General features: G+C 39.4%; 1 protein-coding gene across 1 annotated transcript in view; it reads left to right on the forward strand.

Annotated features, from left to right (window-relative positions):
• Nucleotides 1-280: 280 nt before the first annotated feature.
• LOC136883181 (membrane cofactor protein) overlaps nt 281-14,544 on the forward strand; it is a 341,137-nt gene continuing 326,873 nt past the window's right edge. Inside the window, exon 1 of the mRNA XM_067155363.2 lies at nt 281-569. Within this exon, the coding sequence (XP_067011464.1) occupies nt 479-569 (91 nt within the window). The 5' untranslated portion in view covers nt 281-478. The remainder of the gene's footprint in view (nt 570-14,544) is intronic.

Raw genomic sequence — 14,544 nt, forward strand, 5'->3', positions numbered from 1 at the left:
ATCATTAATTTAGGCATATTGCTTTATGTAGAATTTTTAATGAATATTTTATGTTATATGATTTATATCTGACCAGATCTTACCAATATTCAATTATTTGCGACATGAGAAAGTAAAGCGATACTTTCTTCTCTTTGTAGCCTTTCACTAAAGGCATTGGCAACAGCTGATTTGACGATGTGCTTGTATTGACAGATAGTTTTTTAATGTCAGAAAAACAGACAATTGATAAACGACGTGCGAATGACAGTAGTAATCCTCTTCAAACTGCAGGCTTTTTGCGTCGCATTGTCGGTTTGCCGATTTTGCTGTTGAAATAACTGATACATGATTTAATTAGGGGAGAATGCGTCGGCGTCGATAATCTCTATCACGGCTGTTTCAAGTTGGACTGTTTATTATGGCTATGCTGTCGTATATTTGAAGGAATAATTATTATTTTCAAGCCGTAGCTGTTTTCGTAATCAGGATTTTCATTATGAAGCAACATATTTTAATCATTTTTACTTCAATTTTTCTAATCATTGAATATTGTAAATGCGAACTTGTAAAGAAGAACAGGACGGAAAGTAAGTGCTTATAATTGTTCTCATGTGAAGAATGACCTTTTTTCTTCTTGTTTTATTCGTAGTAGTTTGTGGTCTTGGTAGTAATCTGCTACTTAAAGATTGAATTACATTACGTATGGAGGGTCTCAACACTGTATTTTGGATAAGCCGTAATAATTTTATTGTTGTAACGAGCACCTGCAAAATACGTCGCAGTTGATTGCAGTATGACGGGAAAGAATATGTGGATTAATTTCATATTCCCCCTTGAAATAACCGTATAATTAAGGCGGATTTATAATGCAACTGTTATAATAGAGTTACATTTGAGAATGTTCATTTTAGCCATGTTTTTGGCAGGTAATTGATGGATGGCATGAGCACTGTTAATTAATTTTAAGATTTCTCCATTACCCAGGCATGCTGGGTTCTCCAGGCCTATTTTTATAATTTCTAGTGACCTGTGTGCTGTCATATGCAGATTAATAAGGACTAGGGTATGTCTTGTGTCTTTCCATGGTATTGAATCTGAATGTCATGACTTGTTTGAATTGATGAGGTTTTATTGAATGTTTGTTAACGAGACCGTCAAATTTATTTATTTCTCTCAGAACATCAGTCTTCAGAACTGCTGTCCATTACTCTGATGGAAGATAATTTTGTTATTTTTTTCTTATTGTTCACTTATTCTCAGTCCCTCCACCTATGCATTTGCCCTTATAGTTGGTGGAGGAATGTAGTAAAGAGTTGCCAACCTCATCGTGTAGTATTTTTATTGTACATTTCTCACAAAAATTATTGAAAGGCTGATATTTCTTAGCCTTCTTTAATATTCGTTTATAGGAAGGGGAGTCAGGGATAGGAATAACTTACCAAGGGAGATAGTCTGGCTCCATGGCTAAATGGTTAGCATGCTGGCCTTTGGTCACCGGGGCCCTGGGTTCGATTCCCAGCAGGGTTGGGAATTTTAACCGTAACTGTTTAATTTCTCTGGCATGGGGGCTGGGTGTATGTGTCGTCTTCATCATTTCATCCTCATCACGACACGTAGGTCGCCTACGGGAGTCAAAACAAAAGACCTGCATCTGGCGAGCCGAACTTGTCTTCGGACACTCCCGGCACTAAAAGCCATACGCCATTTCATTTTACCAAGGGAGATGCCTTAAGAAAATGCTAAAAAAACAACAGATAGGGAATCTGCTACCTGTGTGACTGCCCTAAATGCAGGTCAGTAGTGATTGACTTATGATTGATAAGTATGTATTAAAATAACCATCATCTTTTCCCTGTTCCAGATTCTCTCTGGATAGGGTAGTGTACTAGCGTCCACTTCACTGTGTCTTTCTGCCATTCCTTTTCGAACACTGTCAATGTTTATTCCTCTGTCTGTAATGCACTGTATCCTTCCATCTAGTTCTGGACCGGCCTATAGCCCTCTTCCCTGTCATTCTTTCCTTGTATGCCTACTTTGGCATTTGCATAATGTTCTCAGACCGTTTTAGCTTCTCTGTATCATTCCTGTCCTGCAGTCTCCCAACACTAATTCTCTGTCTTATCACTTGAACTTTTCTGTTTCGTCTGTTTATTTTCTGCGAAGCTTCTCAGGAACCTCATTTAAGATGCTTGGTACCTTTATTTTCCTTCCTTCTGCCAGTGTTCACGCAGCTGAAGCATATGTTAGTATCAGTGTAAAATATGTCCAGTAGAGACCCTCCTTGCATTAGGGTTTATCCCGTGTGGGTGGGGGACACAGACAAAGAATACACCCATGATATCCTCTGCCTGTCGTAATAGGCGAGTTAAAGGGGCGACCTAGAGATGATGTTTTTAGAACCATGAGATTACCTGTGATTATTGCCATTACGTGAGGAACAAGATGGGTCGACGTTACCTATTATTAGTACCATTATGTCTGGAACATCATGGCATATGATGTAGTCATCATCATCATTTCTTCACTTTAGCAAGCGGGTGTGGTTGTGTATGAAACTTCTCCAGTTTGTCCTGTCCATCCACATATGTTGTTCATATATGTAACGCCAGTTTACATCTCTAATTTCAAGGTTGTTGAAAAACTGCTTCTCCTAAATATCACGACGTCTTCCTCTTTGTCTTTTCCCAGGATCACTGCGATCAAAGTATGCTCGAGTAGTGGTGTAGGTATCCATCCTTTTCATGTGACCCTACCATTGCCATCTCTTCAGTTCTAGGGTCTCCAGTAAGCCTCTTTCCAATCCAAGCTGCTGTCAATATCCATATTCCTTATTTTATCCATTTTTGTATTTTGTAGACAAGAATGGAGGAACTTCATTTCTGTTGCCTGAAGACGACTCTTTGTTGATCCAGTAAGTGTTGCTGCTTCCAGACCATATGCCAATATAGGTACCAGATATATTTTGTACAAGCTGATCTTGGAAACTAACAGAAATGTTTTATCCCAAAGTATTTGACGTGACTGCGTGATAGAATGTGGAAGCTTTCTGTATTCTGTTGCTAATCTCATGATGTATGGTGTTGTCGAAAGACAGAACACTGCTTAAGTACTGGAAGTTGTCTACAATATCCAGCTCCTCATCTCCGGTTCATAGATCAAGGGTTTCCAAATGGCGGCCCGCAAGGGCTTAAAAACAATATTTTAAGAAATGTGAAGAAAATTTACAAAAACTATTTCATAGCTCATTCAAGAATGCATTAATTTTTATACCCTTTATAGACCCAAGTCAGGACTAATACATTCTTTATATTATTTCCTGTTTTGAAGTATTAGCTTGGGCTAAATAGATTACTTTTGATTTAAAAAATTAAAATCCAAACTTCAGCAGAAAATGAGCCCTCACAAATGCCAGTGAGCCATTATAAAAATGGCTATGGGATCCATTCCAATTCTTGAACTTCATGCCAACCTTACTGTGGACATTTTATGCAATGTAGTATGCAATGAATACCAAGAAATACTGTAATTGCGATTGGTGCAAGAAGCAGTTTCAGTTCTTTGCTCTCTTCTCATTGGCGGTACTGGCTGGTACAGTGCTTCACACTTGAAGAAATTTTCAGGGAAGTACTCCTGGAAGTACATTGCTGGGATTTTAGGCACTCACAATTGTATATCACTGTTCCCTTCACACTACTTCCACTAAATTGTCCTTCTTTAAGTTTTGACTACATTATTAATTTCAGTTTGTCTTTTGGTATAATTTTTTGTCATTTGTGAAATATTAATTCAAATGAACTGAACCCCTGTGGGTGGAGGACGCAGACTAATACACCCATGGTATCCCCTGCCTGTCGTAAGAAGCGACTAAGGGATGATTTTATTAGAACCGTGAAACTCCTTGTGATTAGTACCACCACGTGGGGAACACCATGGGTCGCTTTTCCTTGCGTGTAGTACCACTATGTTAGGTGCCAAATAAGTTTGTGATTAGTAGCAGACGAGACCGCGACAGCTTTTACAGTACCTGTGATTAGTAGCACTATATGAGCGACACCATGGGATGACGGAACCCATGGTTCTGCCTTGCCTATGATTAGTACCCACTATATGAGGAACACCACGGGATAGTAAGAGTCCCTGTGGTTAGTACACTCAGGTGATGAATACCATAGGTGATGAACACCATAGGTTTGCGTTGCCTGTATGGTGCTGCAATGTGCGAAACACCATAGATCTGTGTTACATGTTTCATTAACTGTGAGTAGTACCATAATGTGTGGAATACCGCGAGTCTACGCTACTATTGATTAGTACCGCAACATGACAAATATCATGGTTCTACTTTTCTAGTGATAAGTACCGTTATGAGGGGCCGATGACTTAGATTTTGGACTCCTTTCGACTACAAGCATCATCGATTCAGTATCGTGCTATAGAAGCAGTCGCTTGGTCAGTAATACTACTGTTTTACGCCAGCTTCTGTGCATGTGAGGCCCTGTGGGTCGGTTCCACTGATCGTTTTAAATTCATATCCATCCATTCATTCTTCGTCCTCATGTTTTGAATTGTGGTCAGTGGAGGATTTTGGGTTTTTTAATTTGTCATTTCATTTTGTCTCATTTCGTACTATTAAGGGCCGATGACCTCTATGTTAGGCCCCTTTAAACAACAGGCATAATCATCATCATCATCATCATCATCATCCAATGAACTGATATTGTTGGGTGTTTCTTCAAAATTCAATTGTTATGGGGACAATAGTGTTTATTTTTAATTTCACACTTTTATTTAATTATTATTTATTTATTTATCATATGGTATATACACATCAGGAAAAATAAATTATAACAATATAATACAAAATAAAGATCTGAGTACTACAAAGATAAGTCCATATGGCTTATGTAAAGTAGAGCTGGCATAGCATTCAGGAAGTCACGGAAATGTCCAATGTAGGCTCTCTTGGTGCACTCTATCACTATGTGCCGAACAGATTGGGTTTCAGTCCCACAGTCGCATCTTGGGGATTTTATTTTCGCCCATTTGAAGAGGGCATCAGCACATCTACCATGGCTCGTACGGATGCGATTGAGAGTAGACCAAACCGAGCGTGGCTGATATTATCCTGGAGGTTTTCTTGTTAAGCATGGTAAAGTTCTGCATTGTGCTTTTAAAAAATTATTAAACCTTCATTTCGATTGAACTGTGCTTATTATTTCATACTGATACCTCTGGTGTATTTGTAGCATTTTATGAAAATTGCTCTATTACTAAAGTGCGGCCTAAGGTTTCCTGTGTGGCCCTCGAGTCCTTACAGATTGGAAACCGCTATCTTAGATGAATAGTTAAGAGTTTCTACTCATCACCAAGCCAACCATCTTGGTTTTGCTGATTTTAAGACCGAAGGTTGTAAAAACTTCATACCAAAGATCTAGTCTGGCTTGAACTTCTGCTTCTGTCTCACCCCATATCATTACATCATCTGTAAAAACCATTGCACTAGTTGTTGGATCCTTTTCTTTAAAACTGCGTTTAAAACTTTATCCATTATGATTATGAAGAGGAGTGGACTCTGACCTGGGATTGGGGGTAGGGGTACACCAGCAGTAATGGTTCTGGGAATAGAGCACACAATTTAAAAGGTAGTATCTTAGAAATACCTTGTGTTACATGTAGGAGAGGTAGAAGTGTTCAGTGCCCTGAACAGTGTATTTATTCACTGTGATGTCACTCCTATAATTAAAGACGGTGTCATTACTAGGGCCCGGATTTTTAGGTTTTAAACTATTTTATTCCTTGCTAGTTAACTGCAGTATTTTAACTTACTTATCCATTTCATTACCAATGGAGTAAATTACTTGAATCTTATAAAACCTAAAAATAACTAAATAAGACGTTAAAACCTAAAAAAACTAAATGGACTATTCAAGACAGTATTACGTTATTTCGAAATAGAAGTACCAAATATTAATGAAATTGAATGATTTTTTTATTAAATAAACATTATTCAAGACTTTTTGAAATGACTTCATGGTTTGGAACTGGAAGTGGTTTGTGAGTATAACTAGTGCGAGCGAAACAACGTGATACGATACTATTCCACTAGGGTACAGCCCAAATCAAGAGACAACCCCCTGGCGTTCACTGACCTGTATCTAGCAGGTACAAGCCTGCCTAACTCGGCAACTTCAGTGCATCTCTCAGTGTGTACGGTCGACTACCGCCAGCTACGGCGCTGTTCACTGTTTAGCTCTATACACACTATTATGCGACAGACTAAAATTAATTTTCCCTATAAATCAATTTATTATTGAAGGCAGTTTAAGAAGCTTACGCATCTCAGTAGTAGCGATCCCTAAAGGCAAGTCATCTCGAAGTTGGTTGATTCGCCAGTGGATTGGTAACGATCCGGACTTTACTACAGATGGCAAAATTATATTTTGTCAAGTCTGCCAAAAGCAGGTAAGGAATTATTTAGCATAACTTCAATAAAAAAAATCCCCATTACTATAATGAAAAGTAAGTTATTTTTCTATTTGCTTTACGTCGCACTGACATGTCTTACTGCGACGATGGGATAGGAAAGGCCTAGGAACTGGAAGGAAGCGGCCGTGGCCTTAAGGTACAGCCCCGGCATTTGCCTGGTGTGAAAATGGGAAACCACGGAAAACCATCTTGAGGGCTGCCGACAGTGGGGTTCGAACCCACTATCCCCTGATTACTGGATACTGGCCGCACTTAAGTGACTGCAACTATCGAGCTCGGTAATATCCGTTTATGTGAAGCGCTGGTTTCAGCAAACGTGCCGTGGAATACGCTGACCATAGCTTGTACTGTCCGAGATGCTCTTCGCATTCTTTAGCCAAGAAAAAAACAGGTTGGCAAGTTTTTACTTCTTTTGCGTGATAGTGCGGCATATATGACCAAAGCTGGTGAAGTATTGAAGAGTTTCTGCCCTAACATGCTGCGTGTAACTTGCATAGGCCATGGCTTACACAGTTGGCTGAAGAGGTTAGAAATAATTTTCCATGAATAAACAGTATTGTTTCTTCTGTGAGAAAGGTGTTTCTTAAAGCTCCTAGCTGCATTCTCACATTCAAGGAAATGTTGCCTCAAACTCCTCTTCCTTCCAAACCCATAATCACTCGTTGGGGGACATGGCTCAATGCAGCCGTATACTATGCCAATCACTTTGAAGACATTAAAAATGTTATAAAAAATTTTGATTTCGATGATGCCCTTTGCATAGTGAAGGCTAAAACAGCTCTCACGAACAAAGAACGCTGTTTCACTTGTCTTCATTAGGGCACACTTTGCTGATCTTCCTGCAGCTATTGAGCGTGTTGAGTCGGCATCGTTGCCATTAAAAGATTCAATAGAAGTTGTGGACTCCATTTCGAAGAAGGAAATACCAGGACCAGTGGGTGAAGCCTATTCACTCAAGCTCACTAAAATTCTACAGTGGAACCCTGGATTTTCAGCAATGAACAGTGTGTCTGCAATACTTCAGGGAGAAGAAATTGCTGGCGAGGTACCATGGGGACCGAGAGCTATTGCTTCAATGTAGTTTGCTCCAAGGACTTCTTGTTGTGTGGAGCGTACATTTTCCTGCTATGAGAATATTTTGAGAGATAACAGACAAAGTTTTACTCTGAAAAATCTGTAAATGTATTTAGTTGTACAATGTAACAGCAAGTGAAAACTGTGTTCTGTGCTTCTGAAAATGTTTCTTGATGCATTGGAAGTGACAAAAATTTAACCTACATGAACCATTTATTGTATTTGCGCATAAATATTTTATGTTATTTTTAATTTCAGTTGGTATGATGTGTTTGAAATGCTTTCATTAGGCCATTCTGTCCCATGTTTTGAAATGAGTGGTATAGTTTTGTACTAGAGGCGTGAAGGTTACAATAAAGTACAAAAAATTTGAATGAATAGTATAACTTTAGTAATGATTGAAATGATCATTAAAAACTATTTCAGGAAGATAAAAACCTAAAAAAACTATTTTGAGCTATTAAAAAAACTAAAACGTGGTTTTTAGGAACCTAAAAATCCGGGCCCTAGTCATTACCAACTATGACACAATAAAAAATCCTAAACCAATGTTGATAAATTAAAAAAACACATACACGCACCCCTAAATAAAGTGTAACCCACACTCAAAACAAACCAATAGAAATAAAAATTGTAATCCCTTATGCCTAATTTTGCTCAGCATACTTGCTGTAAAGAAACCATTGGCGAAAAATTTTCTCCTCCCTTCGAGAAGCTGGGAAGCTCTCTGCTTCAATCCATCCTCTTCACAATACCGGGCAAATTGGGTTGCATCCGGGAGATAGTGGTTTGAACCCCACTGTCGGCAGCCCTGAAGATGGTTTTCTGTGGTTTCCCATTTTCACACCAGGCAAATACTGGAGTTCTACATTAATTAAGGCCACAGCCACTTCCTTCCCACTCATAGCCCTCTCCTATCCCATCGTCGCCATAAAACCTATCTATGTTGGTGCGACATATAGAAAAAAAAAAAAACCGACAGGGATTTCTTTCAACAGTTGGTCTTCTCCAACTTAAGGAAGTGAGTTAAGGAGAGGGAAGCAAGATAACATTGTCATCTGTGTCTGCTGTAGATGTAAGAGTTGTCGCAGAGGAATGATTCGCAGTCGAACAACATCTGTCTATCTATCTGTCTAGAGACAGTCATAAGTGAGGCATTGAAACACAGGGTGAAGGCAAAGGGCAATAGATGCTTCTTGGTCAGTGCAGTCTGCCAGATAGCCACGATTGTTAAGGCATCAAATGCAGTTAGCCAGTTTGAGTGCCCTCGGTGGAAAATATGTTTACTATCATAATGTTGGCCAACGAGGTAGGAGTGGTAGTGATATTTCTAATCACTAGATTGTGTGCCTAAAGTCTGGATTCAATTTCAGACCTCTCCACGTTGCTCATTTGGAATGATAAGTGCGGCCAGTATCCAGTATTCGGGAGATAGTAGGTTCGAACCCCACTGTCGACAGCCCTGAAAATGGTTTTCCGTGGTTTCCCCATTTTCACACCAGGCAAATGCTGGGGCTGTACCTTAATTAAGGCCACGGCCGCTTCCTTCCCACTCCTAGCCCTTCCCTGTCCCATCGTCGCCATAAAACCTATTCAGGTCGCCCATGAGCATTAGATAAAAAAACCTGGACCAGGCAAACCGAATGTGCCCTTGGACACTCCTGGCATTAAAAGCCATAGGATAAATACCTGTTTTATGAAGATCTGTGTGAAACTTTTATTTTGGCAAACATTCCATTCAATATATTACATGGTTTTCTGTTGAAATACACCAGATTTTATTTCTTCTCAACAAGAGACAACCGGACGCAATTGCGGGTGACTTCAAGGATCCAGAAAACAATACAACTTTTTAAATGTATAATAGAAATGTAATATAATGAACCATTGTTATCTAATGACAAGAATATAAATGGTGGTTTAGTATTATCGGTGAATCCTTCAAATTATTTAATGAAGGATGTACATCTCTCACCGCAAGACTGTAAGTCCCAGCTAGGAACTAGTGTTCTTAAATGAAGTTCCCCTGGATCCAAATATGATTTCCTTTACTTCCCATTCATAACCAATTGTGTTATAGGACAAATTACATTGAATGTTGTTAGGACAAGACAATACACAAAATCAGAACAACTCATGACAGTAAAAGAAATTGGGTCTCAATGGGCAAAACAACAAATTCTATTGGTTGCTATGTTGTGAATGCAGTTGTGAGAATGATAAATGAAGAAAACAGCAGGGCAATTTTTCTTTTAGATTGTAAAGTCTTGAAGAGGGTAAACGACTCCACTATAACAAAATTGTATGATAAATCAATTAATTATCTGTAGTGTAATGGTGTCAGTTCTGTGTAAGTATTTGTCACAGATGTAGCACCATATTTGTAGTTAAAGCAGCAAATTCCTTTAAGGCACTTTACTCAGAAATGGTACATGTAACCTGCTTGGCACGTGCTTGCCACTCAGAGTTGCTGAGAAGTAAAGCACCACATTCTAGTTGTGGATAGAATAATTGGAAATGTGAAGAAAGTAAAATTGCCTTCTTTGTGAGGAAATTGCAAGTTGAAGTCACTGAGATTTCTCTTCAATTGCTTTGAAATTGTGAGAAAATCACAAGCTCACTTGATTGACTGCAACAGTACAGCATTCATTCAATTTCTCAAGACATGTGGAAGGTAAATTGGTATATTTACTATAAATTTTTGGATTTCTGCCAGGTATCATCATGTCTTTGAAACAATGTGATTGCTCGATGTCAAATGTTATGTCAGTTTAAAGTAAACTAAGTCGTGTGGAAGGTAACGTTGGTGAGCTTGTGTATCATAAAATGGAAACAGTTTTGTAGAAAAACAATGGGAATGGCACACTAATCAGAATTGCTGATGTGTCAGGAAAGAAGTACTCCATTGATGGTGTGGAAGATGAGCTGGAACCTACTGTTATATTCTGGTTCAAGTATGCACCTGTCTCTTCAGTCAATTTTGAAAGGAACTTCTCAATGTTTAAGGTTTTTTTTTTTTCTTTGACAATTGCCAGTTGACAATTTGAAAATTTATGCCATGTACTGTAATGTTGCATGGAGTGAAAAATAATTGGTCATGTAGTATACCAGGATCAGAATAAAGTAATTTTTAATAGATAGTAATCTTTTTAAGGTCATTTGAAAATAATTTTTAGGTCATTCAAATCCGACTCCTAATTAATGACATAATGTAAAAACATTTTTTTTTTAATGTACTAATCCTACAATGTGGTTTATTTGAATCTGAGCATGCAAATTTCAAGTTGAAAATGTCCTAGAGGAACTATTGAAATAGCTGAATTGTCCATGTTGTAAAGTGTAGCTCTAATGCCGTATAATGAGCTAATCATTACTATTGTGTTCTCCGTCAGACCTAATCATTATTGTGTTCTCTGTCAGAACATTGCCACAAGTCTGGCATTGATAAAGAGATGCAAGTGCGGCCAGTATCGAGTATTTGGGAGATAGTGGGTTCGAACCCCCCTCTGCCGGGCTGAGTGGCTCAGATGGTTGAAGCGCTGGCCTTCTGGCCCTCACTTAGCTCAGACCGATGGTATTTGAAGGTGCTCAAACACATCATCCTCGTGTCGGTAGATTTACTGGCACGGAAAAGAACTCCTGCAGGACTAAATTACGGCACCACGGCATCCTTGAGAAACCGTAGAAGTAGTTAGTGGGACGTAAAGCAAATATCATCATCATCATCATCATCGAACTCCACTGTCGGCAGCCCTAAAAATGGTTTTCTGTGGTTTCCCATTTTCACATCAGGCAAATCCTGGGGATGTACCTTAATTGAGGCCATGGCTGCTTCATTTCTACCCCTAACCCTTTCCTATCCCATCATCGCCATAAGACCTATCTGTATCGATTCAACATAAAGTAACTTGTAAAAAAGTTTATGGAGGATTACATCTGAACCTGCAATTACTTGTACATACTTGAGCTTCTCACCTCTCTTTCATCTTTCCTTCCCGACTTCTCATAGCTGACTTTTAATGTCTTTTGCAGGTAAGGGAAAGGAACAAACAAGCACGAATGAAGTCTTAAATAGAAAAGTACGAACATTGAAGGAACACTTAATAGGATAAACACAATTATCTCCTTGTCTTCATGCACTACCTCTTCAAATACACTGCCTTAAAAGGAAGAGAAATAAAATAAAACTTCACATCTTGAGAGGGTATGTGATGTTATTTCAGTGATTACAAAATTAAGTGAAATTTACATGATTACAAAATTAAGTGATATTTACAAAGAACTTGGCAGTATGTGCTCGCTTATCAGGATGATGTTGCAGCCCTTCTGGCCTGGAGGCATGCACCGTTTTGATTTGGAAGGGTGTCATAAAGCTATTGTATCCTCTCTTGAGTCAAGCTGTCCCACAACTATTGTAACTGGTCCTTGATATCCTGGATGGTGGCACTGGGACAGAGTTGACATCTGAGCTGGTCCCACAAGTTCTATCGGGGACAGATCTGCGGATCATGCTGGCCATGGGAGTACCACAACATCATACAGACAATTCATAGAGACAGTGCAGCGTGTGGATGAGCATTGTCCTGTTGAAAAATAGCACCAATATACTGTCACAGGTAACACGAGGACACAGGTTGTCCGTGACATACCGTTGTGCCATCAGAGTTCCCTCAATCGCTGCTGGTTGTGACCTGAAGTCATACTCGATGGCTCCCCACACCATGACGCCAGGAGTAACCCTGCTGTACCTCTCCAAAACATTGGAAGAATGGAACCTCTTCCCAGGTCGTCCCCATACTCGCTGATGATGGTCATCCGGGGTGGTGCAGAACCGAATTCATCGCTGAACACAATGCAATGCCATTCATCAGCAGGCTATGTTTCCCTGTCATAGCACCACTCCAGGCGCAGCTGTTTGTGTTGTGGTGTTAACGGCAGCCTACGCATAGGATGGTAATTCCTTAGTCTGGCTGCTGCTAGTCACCAACCAATGGTATGGGGTGACACAGAATGTCGCAGAGAGCCATTACTTGTTCTCAGATGGCAGGCGCAGATGTGATGTGAAGGGGTTACTATGTGTTTGGTGCACAATGTGGCGATCTTCCCTTGTGTTGGTCATACGTGGTCGACAGGAACCTTGACGATGAGTTGTCTGCTCTCATGTTCCCATGCAGTCCAACATTGGGCCACATTTGACCAGCCCGCCATGTAGAGACCCACAATGAGGCCCCTTTCAAACTGTCAGGTGCAGATAACACTGTCTCAATCTTTGAAAGCACTTTTCAGCCTTGTCAGTACTTCACATTTTATAATATTACCTACCGTACATGTTTCGAGAGCTCAACTGGTCCCTTCCTCGGCGGTGCAAAACATCAAACAAAAATCCTTGGGCTTGACACATTTGTACAATACACTCGTCAAGAAAACAGAGTATGCATAAAATCTTGATATCGTTAAAACATCCCTTTTTTGTGTCTAAAATATTCACTTATCCTTACTACAGTATGTCATTTAGAAAAAAAAAAAATAAAAAATAAACTCAAATCACAAAATTAATAAAACCTATTAAGTTAGTCATTATATACTAAAACTTGAAAAGCTGTCTGCTCTGTTCTTGAAAACTTCTTTCCTTAAATCCTTATTTATACTGCTAAAGTTCTAATACCTTTTCATATAAACCGAAATTTCTCCTCTTAATATTGTCCGTCCATGGGAGCAATTTTTAACCGTCATGTTCTTCAGTTTCAGCTGGTACCAGATTTGTCAAAATTAAAACAAAATTACACTTGTCTGAACCAAACACACATGTCCTTGCTCCTGTGCTTGCTTTCAGTGACCGGTTTTCAAGAACAGAGGAGACAGCTTTTCAAATTTTAGTATATAGTGGCTAACTTAATACGTGTCCGGCTCCATGGTTAAATGGTTAGTGTGCTGGCATTTGATCACAGGGGTCCCGGGTTCGATTTCCGGTAGGGTTGGGAATTTTAACCATAATTGGTTAATTTCGCTGGCACGGGGGGTGGGTGTATGTGTCGTCTTCATCATAATTTCATCCTCATCGTGACGCGCGGGTTGCCTACGGGTGTCAAATCAAAAGACCTGCATCTGGTGAGCTGAACTTGTCGTCGGACACTCCCAGCACTAAAAGCCATACGCTATTTCAACTTAATAGGTTTCATTCATTTTGTGATTTGAAATTTTTTAAAAATTTTGACTAAATGACAGTATGGATAATTGAACATTTGAGACACGCACAAAAAAAAAAGGGTGTTTTAATGATTTCAAGATTTTATGTATAATTTGTTTTATTTATGACTGTATTGTACAAATGTGTCAAGTTCAAGGATTTTTGTTTGATGTTTTGCACCACTGAGGAAGGGAGCAGTTGAACTCTTGAAACATGTACGGGAGGTAATATTATAAAATGTGAAGTAGTGACAAGGTGGAAAAGTGTTTTCATAGATTGAATGTAAGTCAATATGGACAAAATTGAATCACCATGGTTAAAATAATCAACACCGTCTCATACGAGTACGCAGCATCTCCGTGACCTTAACTTAACATCTGACGCTGTTCACGCCCCCTATATACCGTACCAGGCCCGGTAACAACACTACACATGAACAGTACTAATGCACTCCGGGAGCCATTCTACCTGTCACAGAGAATTGCAACTCTAATCATTTACGTACCCACCGATGCTATGTACATGTATGAAGTTGCATTGACATCTGACCATTTCTTCTGGGTGGTTCAGTTTTTTTGTCAGGCAGTTGCATTGGCTCTCTCCTCTTTAATCCCAATGAGCTCACCCTGAGCTGAGAAGACATGGATGTAGATGAACTGGTTTTAATGAGGAGAGAGCCAATGTATTTGAAGATGGCAGTATATGGAGATGTGGAGATTATCCTTGGGGTTTTTTTTTTTGTATCAGTTGTTACTGATACAAACATTGCACCTCAGAACTGACCCATCGCTCGGAATACCATCAGCACTAAACTG

This window comes from Anabrus simplex, chromosome 11 (assembly GCF_040414725.1).
Source record: "Anabrus simplex isolate iqAnaSimp1 chromosome 11, ASM4041472v1, whole genome shotgun sequence".
Lineage (NCBI taxonomy): Eukaryota > Metazoa > Arthropoda > Insecta > Orthoptera > Tettigoniidae > Anabrus > Anabrus simplex.